This window comes from Brassica napus, chromosome C2 (genome assembly GCF_020379485.1).
Source record: "Brassica napus cultivar Da-Ae chromosome C2, Da-Ae, whole genome shotgun sequence".
Lineage (NCBI taxonomy): Eukaryota > Viridiplantae > Streptophyta > Magnoliopsida > Brassicales > Brassicaceae > Brassica > Brassica napus.
In genome coordinates, this window is record NC_063445.1 from 42,301,770 (window position 1) to 42,321,080 (window position 19,311).

At 38.6% G+C, this 19,311-nt stretch overlaps 1 protein-coding gene across 1 annotated transcript; it reads right to left on the reverse strand.

The window, feature by feature from the left end:
- Positions 1–2,904: 2,904 nt before the first annotated feature.
- On the reverse strand, positions 2,905–5,738 carry LOC125581886 (berberine bridge enzyme-like 26). Its single transcript, XM_048748069.1, has 2 exons — positions 4,853–5,738; positions 2,905–4,757 (listed from the first exon to the last, which is right to left on the reverse strand). Exons 1-2 carry the CDS (start codon positions 5,164–5,166, stop codon positions 4,559–4,561), a joined length of 513 nt encoding a protein of 170 aa, XP_048604026.1. The 5' UTR covers positions 5,167–5,738; the 3' UTR covers positions 2,905–4,558.
- Between the last annotated feature and the right edge of the window lie 13,573 nt (positions 5,739–19,311).

Genomic DNA, 19,311 nt, shown 5'->3' on the forward strand with positions numbered 1-19,311 from the left:
GGACTTGGTGGCTACAACCATCAAGGCTTGATTCACATGAATTCTATAGGTAAATGATTAGAACATGACTTGGTGGCTACAACCATTAAGGCTTGCTTCACAAATAATCCTAGGATATAGGTCAAAAAGAAGTGCAGGAATTGGTGGCAACCACCATTAAGGCTTCATTCATGGAAGCTTGTCCAATCTTGGTCAATGATCTTGCAAATATAAGCTGACTTTAACTAGGAGAGAATTTAGTAGAGAGAGAGGATAGAAACTAATGTTTACCTGCAGGTCCAGATACTTGTTTGAAATTTCTTGCATCCTGTGATCGATACTCCCAAGGTAAAGCCTACACTTTTATTTATGCTAAGAAATGAGGTTGGTAGAGGGGAATGTTAGATAAGATTTGCTAAGTTGTTGGCTAAGTGAATTTGGTTGCTAAGCTAGGATATGGTATGATGTGCTTTTGTGATTAGGACCTCTTAGATGTGGATTGTAATATTGTAGAGGTGATGATTCTAAGTTTTAAATTATGTGAGTCCATGCTGTTTTCAAACTTCTTTTAGAGAGACTGCATGTTTGTTTTGCTTGAGGACAAGCAAAAGGGTAAGTCTGGGGAGTTGATAGACCATGGATTTGACTCATTTTCATCCATGGTTTATAGGTGTTTTTACTATCTATTATTATATTATAGAGTCTATTTATTATATTTATAAGATCAGGAGTGATTTGGAGATAAGTGATGATTTTGAAGCATTTTGGAGATATTTGGAACAAGCACCCGAGATGACCATTGAGCTCGACCATCGGTCGATATTGGAGGAGGAATATCAATCGATGGTCACACCTGAACATCGATCGACAGCGAAGCGCGCAGAAAGCCCCTTTGGTCACATCCGACTTGAAGCCAAGTCTTCACCAATTTACAAGATTACCCCTGACGAGTTTTAACCTAACTATATAAGCTTTGCAACCATGTTAGAGGCAAAATGTGCTTTTCTGTGTTTTTAGTTTTATTACTTTCAGCAAAAGGTTTTAGGATTGTGATAGATTGGAGAGAAGATCCAAAGTTACAATTTGTGATTGGAACTCCATTAATATCTATTTTACTATTCTGTGAAGTTTTCTAACCTAATTGCTTTCATGAATTGCTTGGTCATGTCTGAGTAGTTCCACTGTTAGATTTAGGGTTTAAATAGGTTACGAGGGATTAGTCTCAACTATAGATTGCTGAGTTGTGGTAATTGTCATTAGGATTGTTCATTAATGCATGTTTCTAGATTAGCTACCTAGAACTTTTTCTAGTATTGATAGATAAAAGCGAGAGCTTCATTCTCATCCTGAAAATATTCTAACTGAGCTAAGTTTCTTGCTAAGAGTAAGGCGAGAGCTGATCTAGTGAGCTTAGTAAGGATTATTCAACCCGCGCATAAAGCTTAACTAGAAGCGCGTCGATCGATATTCATATTGGATAATCGATCGACGGAGCAAAACGTGTAGCGATCGATATCCCTATAGGATCATCGATCGACACTGCTATTGATCAAACACATTTGTTAGGGTCATTAGATCTTGTTAATACACAAGTTCAAACATGCGATAGCTGATGGACTTGTTGAATTGATAGTTGAGCTTTACATTATCATGCATACAACTCATTAGGCATCTGTAGGATTATAATTCCAAGTTTCTTGAATAGAAACCCTAAGTCTAGCTATTTCCTTTTAAGCACCAAAACCTCAACCAATCAATCGAGCTATTACTTGCTCAACCAAAACTGCAAATTTACATTTTAAATCTTAAAAAATTCCTACTTAACAAATCATATTAGATCCATTAGGTTCCCTAGCTCCCTGTGAATTCGATCCCTAAGTATTACAACTCGACCTCTTATTTGAGAGGATATAAATCACTCCTTAGGGTAATTTGAGTGATATCAATCAACAACCGACTCTGGTAAACGTCTACTTAGTGGAAGGTCTAAAATCAAATCTTATCAGCGTGAGTCAACTGTGTGATGAAGGGCTGATGGTAATGTTCACCAGAACGGAATGCAAGGTCGTTGATGAAGAAGGAAAGGTTGTTCTCTTTGGCATCCGAACTGTGAGTAACTGCTACATGTGGAGAGCAATGGAGACAGTTGAAACAGTCCAACTGATATCGGATGGACAAGACTCGAGTCACTGGCAGAAATGTATGGACGAAGAAATCTTGGAATTTGCTGCGTCTAAAGTCTAGAAACCATGGTCATATGAGAAATGTCTGCACTGCTACGATGACATGCCAAATGCCTAGAGCCAATCTCAAAGTCAACCATCTGAGAAGATATGTCCATATGTGTGGAGACAGGAATACCGGTTTGTCTTCACTGGAGAACTGTCTTACTTCCAAGGGTCCCTACGAAGATGCTTAAATCATGAATTGCGAGCACTGAGCCTGACAAGGCGCTTTGACATTGAAGCAAGCAAACTTGTAAGCTTGTGAAGCAGTCTGCGACTCATAGTTCAATGTAACAAGGCTCTCATGATCAGCCTTGTATACATAACTTCAAGTTAGCCTGAACTATGCACTGATATTGGTGTGTGTGAAGAAGGGGAGTTTGTTTCATCGTCTACTTATCTCCGTGGAGTGAAGCGGGTGATCGAGTACATTCAAAAGGAACTGGTTTGTAACTTTTATGAACTAACTGATAAGAACACATGCTATGGAGCTCTATGAGATGGATGCTGGTCCAAAGTGCAAGAACTGTATATTGGCGACAGTCAGGATGCATATCTAGACACACTGCAAGAGTACTTTGCTCTCGGGAAGCGATGTGTTCAGATTCTCTGGATGAGACACTTGATCAATGGTTATGGTAACATTACTAACTACATAAAGTTTATTACTGATACTGAAGTTGATCAATTTATGCTTAAGATAAATGCTTATGTTAGAACTAGAAACATTAACGTAAAACATCACTTTGTGTTCAACATGTTAGAAGAAAAATTAGCCATACTCAAACATAGGACCTCGGTGAATCAATTGCTAGATGTGTTTCGAACGCCCTTGGATCTCAGTAGCCTCTTGCATGTACGAGAGGTTCTTGGGATCAAATTCCTCTGAAGGCAAACATAGATCTCTAGATGATTTCCCCCTGTATATAATAAATCTCTCTTGTTCATAAACTCGTGCAACCTAGTGGAGAGTATCAAACTACCTTAGGAAATTGGTTGAAATTACAATTGTCAGTCTCAGAAGGATGAACACTCTTGTTGGATCAGGCTGTTACAACAATTTGAGTCTGAATTAGATCATTGTTCGGACTGAGTTGAATCTAGTCTTCGGAGAAGTTCACTGTTCCTAGTAAAGCCTGACGAGCTATCTGTCTATAAAGGTTAAGGTCATAGATTGTTAAGAAGGGGCCTGTTGAATTCTTAGAGAACACATACATTAAAAAAACAATAATTGAGAAAATTGTTATGTGTTAAGATGATGTATGAATGCATCCTAACTGGGAAACACAGTACCTAAGTAAATCTTTTAATGAACGGAGTGCTCTTAAGACAACGTGATAACTCCTCCGATGACATGAAGTTCTTCGAGATAAGATACTGGTAGTAATGTAGACTAAAACTTGAGGGTAAGAGGTACCACATTAGTAAGATAAGATTGCATCTCGGCTGAGAAAGGCAGTATCTATTGGTTGCAATGATGTTAATTAGTGATGTGGGGTAGAAACGTGCAGGCAAGGGAAAAATAATTCGATAATGAAGAGTGTGAGCTTGTGTAGAGGACCAAAACAAATTTGAAAAGTTGAGCTGTGAGGTTACGTGTTTGAGTTGGTGAAATTTCTGAAAACACTTGTCTTGATCATGTTCAAAATGATGGCACCTAAGCCAAAAAGATTGATCATGTATCTCTACTTAATTGAAATAGTCTAATATTGTGTGTGAATGAAAGAGAGGACATGACAGGTTATGGGGGGAGTCGCTTTCTGGTGTTTAGATTTTTGTTTGATAAGTCTCACATCCAGGGGGGGGGAAGTCGTTTGGGTGGTTCATTCCTGCGGGATGGGGTGTAATATTCATACATCATGACTGTTAGTGACAGCAATGTTTGAGTGATCTGTGTGCAGGATCGTTATCGTGGATAATGATACTCATGCAGACAAAAAGGGAGAGATTATTGAACCAAGTATTGGTGAGACACAAGAGTGATGTAGCCGGTACGAGATGAAGACAAAGCATGAGATTACTAAACCGAGATGAGACTTGGGAAACACAAGATTGAGAATCGAAGTAGTTACAAGTCCATGAGGAAAATAAGGAAAGAAGATCTCGTGGATATTTGGGATGATCGAGAGTATAAAAAGGCAGCTTGGAAAGAGGATTGACTGTGCCTTTTGAAGAGAAGAAAAAAAGGGTTTTGGGTTTGAAAAAGCTATAACGAGAGAATTGTAAGGGTAGATCCTTAGGTTGTGATTCTCACGTTTTGAAGTGTTAGGAATTGATCAGTCTAGATACACGGCTGTGTGTGATCCAGTAAAACTGATTAAACAAGTCTGTTGAGATTGTTTAAGTGATTCCTACTAAAAGTATTTTGAAGTGATCTCAAGTTCCTGGAAGTGGATAATGGCATCAATCATCTTGGCGTCTAGCATGTTATCTCCACCGAGACCATGTTTCCTCATCATAGTACCGTACGCACCTCCTGTTATCTGCCCTCCTATGCCTATGCTTGAGCACAAACCCGCCGGAAAGCCATGAACTTGGCTCTTTTCTGCAATCCTACAGCCCACAAAACAGTTACTTGATCAACTATACAAATATCAAATTTTCAATTTCTGATATATTCTTCTACTTTTTGTGTCCTTAATTTATACCTGTAGTAAAGTTCACCAATAGTAGCACCAGCTTGAACCCAAGCCCTGTTCTTTTCAATATTAACATCGATCTTTCTCAGCTTTGACAGATCCATCAATATAAATGGTTTTTTCATCTCCGATACATAAGACAGCCCTTCGTAGTCGTGACCGCCGCTTCTGAAACGAAGATGAATTCCGAGTTTCTTGGAACAAATAACGGAAGCTTGGACGTGAGACTCGTCAATCGGTTTGAATATGAATCCCGGTTTAGGCATGGTTTTACCCAAGAACCGGAGATTCTCAGCCGCACATTCAAGGACTTCGTTATACATAGAGACATTTTTGGAAGGGGCAAAGAACGTTTGCTCGAGTGGGAAATCGACATTTGTGTTTCTAAGGAGAGAATTGATGAAGTCATCTGTAGAGAGGTTGGAGAGGTTGGTATTATGGTGTTGAATGAAACAACTAGGTCTAAAAAGGATATGTAAGAAATTATCGGAATTAGTTTTGATATTACAATCCCTGCAGCCATTATAAGCTTGTCGAGAGAGAGGAAGCTAACTCTGAAACACAGAATTAGACTTCAAGATTGGATTCGGTATGAATTATAATGGGGTTACTACTTACTAGAACTTGATTTACCTTTTTTATATAAATAAATATTTATTTGTACAAGGGATAATATAAATTTTAAAATGTATCCGTTTAAGTAATTTTTTATGTGACATTTCTAAACATAATAATTTTATAGTTTATATTATGACATCATCCATATTTTTAGAATGTGATCCGTATATCCGCGCAAATGTATTTTTTTTTTTGAACAGTGCAACATCATGAGTATTTATTTTCACTTTTTATAACTCAATTATTGTTTTCATAATTTTTGTAATATATATTTATAATTTACACGTATTATATAATGGTTTTAAAATGGAATTTTAAAACATAAAATTTTATTTATTACAATAAATAATTATATTTTGTTTTTATACCATCAATTATATCATCTATATTTCTTATAATATTGATTTTATTGTATTTATAAATAATTGGATTTTTATTTATATTATAATATACTACCAATAATATATTAACAGATTAATTTGTATTTTATTTATATGCTGTAAAATTGATTATTTTGTGCTTTTTATTTTTTATTTATTAAAAACTTAGAAATATAACTACAGATGTTTAAAACAATATTATGCTATAAATTTTATAAATGAGTAAACTAATTCCCAATATTATTGAAATTATAAAAAATGATATTACATAAATTATGGATACTCTCCGATTTTATTCACATATTTTCGTATCTGTTTATTAGATTAGTTACAAAAAATATTTTAATCGAAGTCTGAAATTGAAAATATATATTTATATTTCATTTATGAAAGAATGTAAAGTTGAAGATAATAAGGTGTAAGCTTAATTAAATTATATAGTATAATTTATTGGTAAGCTAAATTATAGGAAGTTGTTTGGACTAAAAAATGAATGAATTCGATTTTTAAACAAATGATCATTTTTAATCATAATTTAAAAAGTATCTACACGACTTGTTTGGTATATTAATGCTCAAATTATTCTAGAAAATTATTTACTTTTTGGAAAATACAAGTATTAATTAAATATATATTTATTTAATTTTCAATGGCATTAAATTGTAAATATTGTGCAAGTTTAAGTGTTAGTTTAATTTGTAATTCTCTTTTAATAGATTAGATAGATTGTTGTGGTCAGCAAAAATATATTTATATGAATGTGATAAATACGGTCCATTATTAAAGAGTAGCCAGTTATATATTCATAATTATTTTATCATTATTTGACAGGCTAACAACCATTTTTTTCATTGAGGTCATTTTCAAATGTCTTGAAAAACGTTTTAGATGGTTTTGTCAAAGTCTCCCTTTTAGATAGTGAATCGAGTTTGATTGATTAAAGATCTAGAGACATGCAGATTTTGTAGAGTTAGAGTTTTCTCTATTCTAAATTTTTTCGACAAAGGCTCTGTCATTCTTTCGTTTGAGATTAGTTGTGGCTCTGTTATTATATCGTTTGAAATTAGTTGTGGTTTTAACTTGCTCGGTAACTAAGATGAAGAACATCTGATCAGCAATGGCGATTTAGAAGAGACAGTAGTAGTCAAGTGCTTTTTAAGAAGAGACGATACAGATCTCGATGATTCTCATGCGACTTTTCTAGGTTTATGTTGTCGGCACGGAAGCTGGATCGATGGATTGGAAGGGCGATGGATCGATCTTATCGGTAATTATGAAGACCGGATGGAAAGATGGTGAAGAGGGCCGAATTGATGTTCCTTTTAATCCAATCTAACCTGAAAACAAATGAAGAGCAATGAGTTTATGAATGATTAAAATAATAACAAAAACTGAAAAAGATAAAGGGATAGAATGATTGATGAATAATTGTTTGAAGATGGATGATGGACAGATGATATGGGATAGATGAAGATTGATTCTCTAAATCCTTGGGTGCTGATTGACTCTCTCAATCTGTGTATCAAGGCTTCTGAATCACACAGAGAACCTATGAACCACGAGCTCAGTAGACTTCTAATGCTTCTCACAACTTAGAATCTAAAGAACACTCAAAGAACACTCTTTGAAAAGAAAATGCTTTGCATACTATTTTATTGATTGAAAGGTGAATCTAAAATGTACAAATGGGTCTGCCTTTATAGGGCTCGACCTTTGACAGAGACCAAACGGTCATATGAAAATAAAGGAAACAAAAATAAACAAAAGGCTGCAATGGTGCTGATCATGATCGAAATATAGCCGTCGGAGAGATATCTTTGGAATTTTTCCTTGTCTTGAGTTTATTTGAATTTGGATGGTTTAAGGGGATAATAGAGCTTCCTGGGAACCTTATTTATTGTTTGGAATGTGCTGAGGTCGTGCTTCAATTGATAGGAAAAGAGCTGTTGGAGCTTTATTGCATGAGGCTCCAAATAAGGCAAGTTGAAGCAAATATAGATCCTCCTGATCCTATGCATGCTGTTGCATTGTAAGAACGTCTCTGATTCTCCTGGACGGTTAGATATGTCTTCTGGATGTCTTGGTTTATTCATAATGTCTTCTGGTCGGAGATTGTTGGCTTGGAAATGATTAAACCGAAAGATTGCCAAATCTTTCCATAATCGGCTCAGGTTTGGTTGGATTGATTCTTCAAGGATCCACCTGATCCAGTGTGGTCTTGTGCTTCCTAGGATGTTTTAGAGGGCCTCTTGAAGCTGGGCAAAGTCTCCTGTTTTCAAAAATTGAGTTTAGTTTGATGTCAAACCCGGATCTTCCAATTTAGGCAAGTGTAGAGCTGGTTTGGCCGGTTTTGGAGATTGGGCCATAACTTCATATTTCTGGGAGAGTTTCTCCTGATTATTGGCTTGTTGAAAATATAAGATATCCATCTTGAAGTCCATGAGTTGTTTTTGGTTGGAACGCTTCTTCATTGGGCTTGAAACAACTTTTAAGTTCGGATACTCGTAGTTGGACGTGCTGGGGAACCTCCAGTTTGTAAAATTCATATCTTCCTGGTCCGAGTAGATTTGACAATTATTCCAATTGTTCCTGACTCCCTGTTTAGTTTATAATGCATTAACATTGGTTTCATGGCAAAATGCCTCATGGTTGATGAGATACGCCGTTTTGATAAAACACATATCCTGTTTGGTTCTTCGGTTGGCTGAATGGTTCATCTAGTTGTCCCATGGTTCAAGTGTCGTTTCTGTGTATATATCATCCCCTCTCTCTTGAAAAGGTTTCGACCTTGAAACTGGATTACCTGCACTAATATAGAGCAAGTCAGGCTTCATCCTCTTTTGAGATTCTAGGGCCTTACCCTGGTATTTGATCGGTTTGATCTTTGATGGCACATCTGGTGGCTCTCCTTTGAGTAGGAACAACAAGACTACTCCTCTGTTTTGGTCTGGCACTCTGCTGGATGGTGTTTTATCTTCTGGAACGTCTGGGATCAAGAGGTTGCTGATGACAACTTCTTGTTTTCTTTTGGCATGTAAACACCTTGTGATCTTATGTGGATCATCCATGTGATCTTTTGCCTCTGTTCCTGAAATAAATTCAACACTTTTGGCAGAAAACAAGTGAATTATATCTGTCTTTGAAATTTTATAATTTGGACAAGTAAAATTTAGACAAGTAAATTTTAGATTTACCCAAATGGTTTCAGCTAGTTGAAGAATGATTTGGTCTTTGGCAGCTTGTGCGCTTTTATTGTTTCTTGCATCTTCTTCAACGTTTTGTGGACGAGTCAGATGCTGTCCCTGACTTTCTTTCAACCTCTCAGCATGGTTTGGGAATCCATCTCCTTGCTTTATACCTGGATCAAAACTCTTTGGAAAAGACAAATGCATAAATCCAGAATTTGAAAGTTCTAAAGGAACAAGACTATCGCTTGTTTTACTTGGCTCTGGTTTCAACTCCAGTGATGTGCATCCTAATAACTTTCTAGATGTACAATTTACAGAAAACTGTCCCCTCTTGTGATATCTATAACATGTCTCAATTTTAATATTTTTAGAATTAGAGGACTTATTTTGGTTTGATGTTGCTGGTGGCTTTTGCAAACCTTGTGCCATAGCTTCATCTTCAGGCCGTGGACCTCCTTTGATATGGACTACTGTGACCTTGCTTTCTGTATGTTCTGAATCTCCTTTTGACCTTGGACGGATTTCTGGCCCTTTTGGAAGTTGTAGTGAACTTGGCTGTGAATTCCTTGATTGTTTGATTGTGAGTCTTTCTTTGGCCGGTTCCACCTTTTGTGGGCTGTGAGGGTGATCAGCCTTCTTACTCCTATTCTTAAAGCGTGGAGTTGAAGTGTGGGTATAGGCTGGATGTGTATTATTCTTTTGGGGCTGGTGGTATTGGCTGCAGTTTCCTTCTCAGCCTCCTCAACCAATCTCCTCATCTCTAGTCTGAAATCTTCCCAAGTGTCAACGGGTTCGTCATCATCCTCCTCGTCTGATGGTTGGTGTCTGTGGTACCATATTTTTAAGTTGTCCTCCCATTCTTGATAAGAAGCAGTTCCTTTGTTATGACCAGAAAATTTGATGGAGTGCGCTTCAAGCTCAGTAACATTTCTTCCGGCCTCACTTTCAACTTCTTTCTCTTCAGCCAAGGCAAGTTGGGATTCTTTAACATTTTTTCCGGCCTCACTTATGGCTTCCTCCTCTTTAGGCACACCTAGATTATCTCCATGGATCTCGGCCTCATGGCTGGACTGCCTTTCTTCATCATCACTGATTTGAGGATCAGTTTCCTCATACCATGACCCAAAATCTCAGTAAGGCTTCATAGACAATGTTTGTCTTTCCTCATGACCATAGAATTGCACTTAATCCCATGAACTATCTTCTATGTTTTGATAAGAATCAGGATGGGTTTGAGCCTCCCATGAGTTCTCTTTGACGTCCAGTTGGAGCTGGGTTTCTTCATCAGATTCATGCTCCCATTCTTCTTGGTTTTCTAGGCAGCTTTCAATTCAAGCCTCTTCCCGCCATGAACCACTTTCATAGCCTTTTTATGGTCAGCTTCTCTTTTAGAACAATCAGTGGAGCGGTTATCAACGTGGTAAGGGTTTGGTGGTACTGGCTCAGGATCTTCTTCATAAGGATCCTCTTCAAAATCAGTGTTGGAGCAATATTCGGACCGTTGATTATCTCCATAGCTACTCTCTTCATCAAGTATGGACTGATCTTCTTGCCATGAATCTTTTTCCTCCATGTGTACCTGAAAGAAAATACAAACACGTTGTCAAGAGATTTCAAAGGCACTGGTCGAATCCTATCAAAGATGAAAAATGCAATGATATGCAATAACTTGGACCAAAAAAATGAAAAAAAATGCTAAATGTGTTATGAATATTGTGATGTCGATTATAGAAAGTCTTGTTCACCAAATTTGACTTATACTTTGTCTCCAAGCTAAACCCTCATATTGTATCCTTATATAAGGAGTTCATTATTCATGGAATAAGACACACTAATTCCTCTTTCTCTTTTCTCTACTTATAACACATTATCAGCACGTAACCCTATCCGTCTGAGCGAAAACCCTAATCCGAGTATATTTAGTTTTTCGTATCTATTGCAAACAAAAGCCGTTCGCTATGTCTATGTCCTCGAGAACGAGATAAGTATTTACATGTTAATGCTTTATGACTTAAGTTTGCCTTGTCATCATGATTGATTGCTTTATAAGACCTCATGCTTTATTTCAATATATGTTTGTTGATTTCTCGCTTAGCGTTTAAAATAGATGGTTGTCGCAGCATATGAATCACTGATTAATATTCGCTATTGTATTACTATGGTTTAATGAACGTTCAGTAACCTGTTTTTCACTGATTCAATAGTAGCTTATGCATATAAAGTTCATGCCAAGAATGATCTCTATTTTATTAATCAGAAATAGTATTGTTTCAAGCAAATGAACATAAAAGTGGTTGTAGACGTGAATGTAGGATATAAATTATGTCAAGATCCAAAGAGTTTTTTTTTAAAACTCATACTCTCACTTGAAGTTGAGAAAATAAACATGGTAATAAAGAAGATATATGATTCATTCATCTAAAGATGAAAGAAAATTATTGTGAGTACAATACAAGCTAATATAAAGCTTATAGAGTGTTTAATAAGAGGATATATGAATGCTTCAGAAGAGTACATAGTATTACTGCACATAAGAATGAAATTTAAAGTTCCTAAGAATGCAATTTAAAGTTCTTAAGGTATTGATTTCTTATAAGTCTCAAAAGTTAGATGGATCTAAGAAAGAATACATAACCCATGTATGGTATGTTGTTGATTCAAAAATGAGATTCATTCGAAATTGATAAACCTGTAGTATTATCTGTAAGCAAATACGCGATCAAATTTTACGAAAAACCAGAATTTATGGGAGCGGGAAAAGAGCACACACACAAAATTGTTAACGGAGTTCGGCCAATGTTGCCTACGTCTCCGGACCTGTTACAGATCTTTTATTATCAACCCGGAAAATTTTTACAAGCTCTCAACTCACACCCCGATCCCAAATACACTTAAGAAATTAAAGAAGATTTTTGTGAGAAAAAAAAATATTTTTTTTTTCTTGCACACTCTCTTCTTCTTCGATCTCTTGTTCTCTCTCACTTTGTTTTCTTGTTTTGGGATGAATGAAATGGTTCACCGTAGCTCTCCTTTTATAAGCATGAAGAAGGTGTTTGGTGAGCTCACAATCTTTGACAAAAGCAACGTCAACAATTTCAGCCGCTTAACATCACCGTTAATGCCGTCACCGTCCAATGATGAAAAATTGATCTTTGACTTACAATCTCCCACTTGAAGACTGATTTCAATCTGTCTTCACACCTTGATCAATGTAGCAGGTCTCCCCAGCTTGTTACTCCAACAAGCCAACTGAGGTTGCACACAACCTCAGCTTATCATATGGCACGACCTTCGTCAGCATGTCTGCCGGATTCTTGCTTCCTGGGATCTTTTCAAGCACCAACATTTCATCTTCCAACGCTGATCTGATGAAATGATATCGACGATGTATGTGCTTCGTCCGAGCATGGTAAACCGGATTCTTTGCCAAATTGATGGCACTTTTACTATCACAGTATAACACACTTTTTCCTTGGTCATGGCCTAGCTCTTCTAGAAAAGACTGTAGCCATATCATCTCTTTTGTCGCCTCCGTTACCGCAACATACTCAGCTTCACAGCTTGATAGAGATACAATTTTCTGCAACTTTGAAACCCAACAAATTGCAGTACCGCCAAAAGTGTAGACATACCCGGTTGTGCTCTTCGTGCTGTCAACGTCACCTCCATTGTCAGCATCAACATATCCATGCAATCCCGTCTTAGACTTCGTGAAACATAGCGATAAATTTGGATTTCCTTTCAGGTATCTGAAAATCTACTTAACGGCTTCCCAATGTTCCTTTCCTGGATTGCTCATAAATCTGCTAACGACTCCCACTGCATGTGCAATGTCTGGCCTTGTACATATCATCGCGTACATTAGGCTGCCTATAGCAGAAGCATATGGAATTTTATCCATATATTCCATCTTGTCTTCCGTCTTTGGAGACTGTTTTCTGGATAACCGAAAGTGACTTGCCAGGATAGTACTAACTGGCTTCGCGTCGTCCATGTTAAACCTCTTGAGGACTTTCTTCACATACTCCTCTTGTGATAGCTTAAGACCTTCCTTGCTTCTACTGATTCTCATCCCTAGAATCTGTCTTGCTTCTCCAAGGTCTTTCATAGCAAACTCTTCTGAGAGTTTCGTCTTCAAGCTATTGATCTCGTGCAAGTCTGCTCCTACTATCAGCATGTCATCGACATATAGGAGCAATATCAAGTAGGACTCTTTCAAGCCTCTTGAAGTAACAACAGTGGTCAGCTTCACACCTCAAGAAACCGACACCTTTAATAAAGTTGTCGAACTGTTTATACCACTGTCTTGGAGCTTGTTCTAAGCCGTACAAACTTCTTTTCAGCTTGCAAACAAGGCTTCCCTTCCCTTTGATCTCAAAGCCTTCGGGTTGCTTCATATAAATTTCCTCATCCAAATCACCGTGAAGAAATGCCGTCTTCACCTCCATTTGTTGAAGATGCAGATCTTCTTGTGTTACCAGCCCAAGAACCGTTCTGATGGTCACCATCTTGACTACTTGAGAGAAGATTTCAGTGTAGTTAATGCCTTCTTTTTGTTGGAATCCCTTCACAACAAGCCTCGCTTTATAGCGCTTACTCCAATTAGGTTCTTCTTTTATCCGGTAGACCCACTTGTTATGCAATGTCTTTTTCTCCTTAGGCAAATATGCTAACTCCCACGTGTGATTGGATAACAATGAGTCCATCTCGTCGTTCATTGCAAGCTCCCACTTGATCGACTCATCAACTTGCATAGCTTCCTCATAACATTCAGGCTCGCCTCTGTCTGTGAGCAGAATGTAGTTGAGCGATGGAGAAAATCTTACAGGCTTTCTGATGATTCTGCTTGACCGTCGTAACTCCATGACTGGTGTATATGGGACCACGTCAGAATCATCACTTTCTTCAGCTTCACCACTCTTGTCTTGAGAGATTTCTTCTTCTGCTGTTGCGGTATCCTGTGGCAACTCCGGTGTCAGAATATCTTCTAAGTCAACAGCTCCAGGCTCTTTCCTCTCCGAGCCTTCTCTTAGTTTATCCTTGTACAGAACTTCTTCATTGAATACAACATTCTTGCTGCGGATGATCTTTCGATTTTCATCATCCCAAAACCGGTAACCAGTGTTTTTAAAACTGGACCGGCTAGCGAACCAGAATTTTTTTGGGTCATGGGTCATTGTGGTTCGACCGGGTCTGAACCGGGTTTGATCGGGTTTACTTAGATTAAACTAAATTTAATGACACTTTATAAATAATATGCATATTTAAAAAAAAAATAGATCATATCAAATAAAATGTTTAAATAGTCATAATGTGTAGAAAAACTTAAAACTAACAATTAAAATCTAAAATCAATATGAAAAACCCATTTAAACTTTATTCGCAGATATTATCACTCTAAATCTTCATCACCTTTAAAAAAAAAATTATATACCGATTAGGTAAAAGTTATACTTTGGAATACAAATTTCACAAATGAAAATATTTCAATTATTTAAAGTCTTCAAAACAAGTGATCATGAAATAATTTTTTTTAAAAAAAGTGAGAAGTAGACAAAAACAATATCTTGACGTGAATATTAAACTTTGTGAATCTTGTAATTTATGAGTTGTACAGACGACAAAAGAAAAAGACAAGAGACAATACATTATTAATCTTTGATAAATCTTATTTTTACTTAAAAAAAGAAAAATTAATTGTTTCATTAACAAAATTTTGGCTTATATATGAACCGAGGTTTGGCCGGTTCATTGGGTCGCCGGTTCCCGGGTTGTTGACGGTTTGATAGGGTTTTTTAACTGGTTCGATTTTAGTTGGGTTTTAGCATTAACCCAACCCAGATTATTTTTGGTTCATGGTTCAACCCGGTCCGACCGCCGGTTCGGTCCGGGTTTAAGAACACTGCAGGTAACTAAACTCCGTGTTACCATAGCCGATGAAGTAACACTTCTTAGACTTCGAGTCAAGTTTACTTCTTGCAGCATCATCAATATGAACATAAGCTAAGCATCCGAACACCTTTAGATAAGAAAGATTTACTTTCTTTCCGCTCCAAACTTCTTCAGGGATGTTAAATCCCAACGGTACAGACGGTCCTCTGTTTATTAAAAAGGCTGCGGTATTGATTGCATCTGCCCAAAATGTCTTTGGCAATCCACAGTGCGATCTCATGCTCCTTGCACGCTCATTCAAGGTTCGGTTCATCCTTTCTGCTATTCCATTTTGTTGAGGCGTTCTAGGAATAGTCTTCTCCATCTTGATCCCATTATCAGCGCAATATCTCTTGAATTCGTCGCTGATATACTCTCCGCCATTATCAGACCTTAAACACTTCAACTTGAGATTCGTCTCAATCTCAACCGTGGCTTTCCATATTTTGAAAACCGAAAACACTCCATGCTTGTTTTTCATGAAGTAAACCCACACCTTTCTTGTGGAGTCATCGATAAAGGTCACATAGTAGTATGAACCTCCCAGCGATGCAACAGGAGCGGGTCCCCACACGTCAGTGTGCACTAGCTCTAACTTCTCAGATTTTGGCTCTCTTCCTCCTTTAGAGAAACTAACTCATTTATGTTTCCCAAGGATGCAGCTTTCACACATCTGATGATCCACCATCTTCAGATCCGGAAGATCGCCATTTTCCACCATGAGTTTCATCCCTTTCTCACTCATGTGTCCCAACCTACAATGCCACAATTTTATCTGTTTGGCATTCTCGACAACAGCAACAGTGTCTTGATAACTCGTCGTCATATAAAGAGTGCCTCTTTTATGACCTCTAGCCACCACCATGGAACCTTTTTTGACTCTCCAGGCTCCACCACCAAAATTAACATCGTGCCCCGTATCATCAAGTTGACATACTGAGATCAGATTTCGCATCAACTTTGGCACATGTCTGACCTTCGTAATCTTCCACACACGTCCGTCTGACATCTTCAGGTTAATATCTCCAATACCAACAATGTTCAAAGGTAATCCATCATCAAGATATACCTTTCCGTAATTTCCCGCAACATAATTTTCCATGATGTTATGGTGCGGTGTGGTGTGGAATGATGCTCCTGAGTCAAGCACCCTTGAATCGACTGGGCTATCGACATAGGAGATTGACGCTTTGGTGGTATTTGCAGTTGCATCACGAGCTTCAATTTTCCTCGGGGATTCAACAGACACTACCAATGCATCAGCGATTTCACGTGTCACTGCATTGGCTCCGCCTCTAGTGTTTTCTTCCTTCTTCGGTGGTGCTCGGAAATTCTTCTTAATGTGACCTGTCTTTCCACAATTCCAGCACTCCGCAGGCTGTCTGAATTTGGACTGACCCCGTCCATTCCTTGACTTCGATCTGCCATTACTCCGGTAATTTCTATCTGGGTTTCTCCCTCTGTTTTCCACGTTGAAAGCAGAGCTCGTTGATGCCTCCCCAGAGTCTATCCTTCGAACTTCCTCAGCAAGGGTACGATCTCTAACATCATTGAATTTGAGCTTTTGAGTACCCAGAGAATTACTAACCGCTGCGCTCATCGGCTCCCAACTATTTGGCAGAGATGCCAACAGAATCAGTGCTCGCACTTCATCGTCAAACTCGATTTCAACTGATGATAGTTGGTTGACAATCGTGTTGAACTCGTTCACATGTGCGGCAACCAGGCCAACTTCTTCCATCTTCAAATGAAAGAGTTTCTTCATAAGAAACACCTTATTGTTTGCCGAAGGTTCCTCATCCAAATCACCGTGAAGAAATGCCGTCTTCACATCCATTTGTTGAAGTTGAAGATGCAGATCTTCTTGTGCTACCAGCCCAAGAACCGTTTTGATGGTCACCATCTTGACTACAGGAGAGAAGATTTCAGTGTAGTTAACGCCTTCTTTTTGTTGGAATTCCTTCACAACAAGCCTCGCTTTATATCGCTTACTCCCATCAGGTTCTTCTTTTATCCAGTAGACCCACTTGTTATGCAATGCATTTTTCTCCTTAGGCAAATATGCTAACTCCCATGTGTGATTGGATAACAATGAGTCCATCTCGTCGTTCATTGCAAGCTCCCACTTGAGCAACTCATCAACTTGCATAGCTTCCTCATAACATTCAGGCTCGCCTCTGTCTGTGAGCAGAATGTAGTTGAGCGATGGAGAAAATCTTACAGGCTTTCTGATGATTCTGCTTGACCGTCGTAACTCCGTGACTGGTGTATATGAGACCACTTCGGAATCATCACTTTCTTCACTTCACCACTCTCGTCTTGAGAGATTTCTTCTTCTGTTGTTGCGGGTATCCTGTGGCAACTCCGGTGTCAGGATATCTTCTAAGTCAACAGCTCCAGGCTCTTTCCTCTCTGAGCCTTCTCTTAGCTTATCCTTGTACAGAACTTTTTCGTTGAATACAACATTCTTGCTGCGGATGATCTTTCGATTTTCATCATCCCAAAACCGGTAACCAAACTCCGCGTTACCATAGCCGATGAAGTAAAACTTCTTAGACTTCGAGTCAAGTTTACTTCTTGCAGCATCATCAATATGAGCATAAGCTAAGCATCCGAACACCTTTAGATAAGAAAGATTTACGTTCTTTCCGCTCCAATCTTCTTCAGGGATGTTAAATCCCAATGGTACAGACGGTCCTCTGTTTATTAAGAAGGCTGTGGCATTGATTGCATCTGCCCAAAATGTCTTTGGCAATCCACAGTGCAATCTCATGCTCCTTGCACGCTCATTCAAGGTTCGGTTCATCCTTTCTGCTATTCCATTTTGTTGACGTGTTCCAGGAATAGTCTTCTCCATCTTGATCCCATTATCAGCGCAATATCTCTTGAATTCGTCGCTGATATACTCTCCGCCATTATCAGACCTTAAACACTTCAACTTGAGATTCGTCTCAATCTCAACCGTGGCTTTCCATATTTTGAAAACCGAAAACACTTCATGCTTGTTTTTCATGAAGTAAACCCACACCTTTCTTGTGGAGTCGTCGATAAAGGTCACATAGTAGTATAAACCTCCCAGCGATGCAACAGGAGCGGGTCCCCACACGGCAGTGTGCACCAGCTCTAACTTCTCAGATTTTGGCTCTCTTCCTTCTTTAGAGAAACTAACTCATTTCTGTTTTCCAAGGATGGAGCTTTCACACATCTGATGATCCACCATCTTCAGATCCGGAATAGCGCCATTTTCCACCATGAGTTTCATCCCTTTCTCACTCATGTGTCCCAACCTACAATGCCACAACTTGGTCTGTTTGGCATTCTCGACAACAGCAACAGTGTCTTGATAACTCGTCGTCATATAAAGAGTGCCTCTTTTATGACCTCTAGCCACCACCATGGAACCTTTCTTGACTCTCCAGGCTCCACCACCAAAATTAACATCGTGCCCCGTATCATCAAGTTGGCCTACTGAGATCAGATTTCGCATCAATTTTGGCACATGTCTGACCTTCGTAATCTTCCACACACGTCTGTCTGACATCTTCAGGTTAATATCTCCAATACCAACAATGTCCAAAGGTAATCCATCATCAAGATATACCTTTCCGTAATTTCCCGCAACATAATTTTCCATGATGTTATGGTGTGGTGTGGTGTGGAATGATGCTCCTGAGTCAAGCACCCATGAATCGACTGGGCTCTCGACATAGGAGATTGACGCTTTGGTGGTATTTGCAGTTTCATCACGAGCTTCAATTTTCCTCCGGGAATCAATACACACTACCAATGCATCAGTGATTTCACGTGTCACTGCATTGGCTCCGCCTCTAGTGTTGTCTTCCTTCTTCGATGGTGCTCGGAAATTCTTCTTAGTGTGACCTGCCTTTCCACAATTCCAGCACTCTGCAGGCTGTCTGAATTTGGACTGACCTTGTCAATTCCTAGACTTCGACTTGCCATTACTCCGGTTATTTCTATATGGGTTTCTCCCTCTGTTTTCCACGTTGAAAGCAGAGCTCATTGATGCCTCCCCAGAGTATATCCTTCGAACTTCCTCAGCAAGGATACGATCTCTAACATCATTGAATTTGAGCTTTTGAGTACCCACGGAATTACTAACCGCTGCTCTCATCGGCTCCCAACTATTTGGCAGAGATGCCAACAGAATCAGTGCTCGCACTTCATCGTCAAACTCGCTTTCAACTGATGATAGTTGGTTGACAATCGTGTTGAACTCGTTCACATGTGCGGCAACCAGGCCACCTTCTTCCATCTTCAAATGAAAGAGTTTCTTCATGAGAAACACCTTATTGTTTGCCGAAGGTTTCTCATACATATCCGAGAGAACTTT

Excerpts from the sequence above, each read along its gene's own strand:
- LOC125581886 (XM_048748069.1), bottom strand. The coding sequence starts at position 5,166 with ATGTATAACGAAGTCCTTGAATGTGCGGCTGAGAATCTCCGGTTCTTG. Across the intron at positions 4,758-4,852 it reads ATTGGTGAACTTTACTACAG|GATTGCAGAAAAGAGCCAAG; the intron begins GTATAAATTAAG and ends TGTGGGCTGTAG.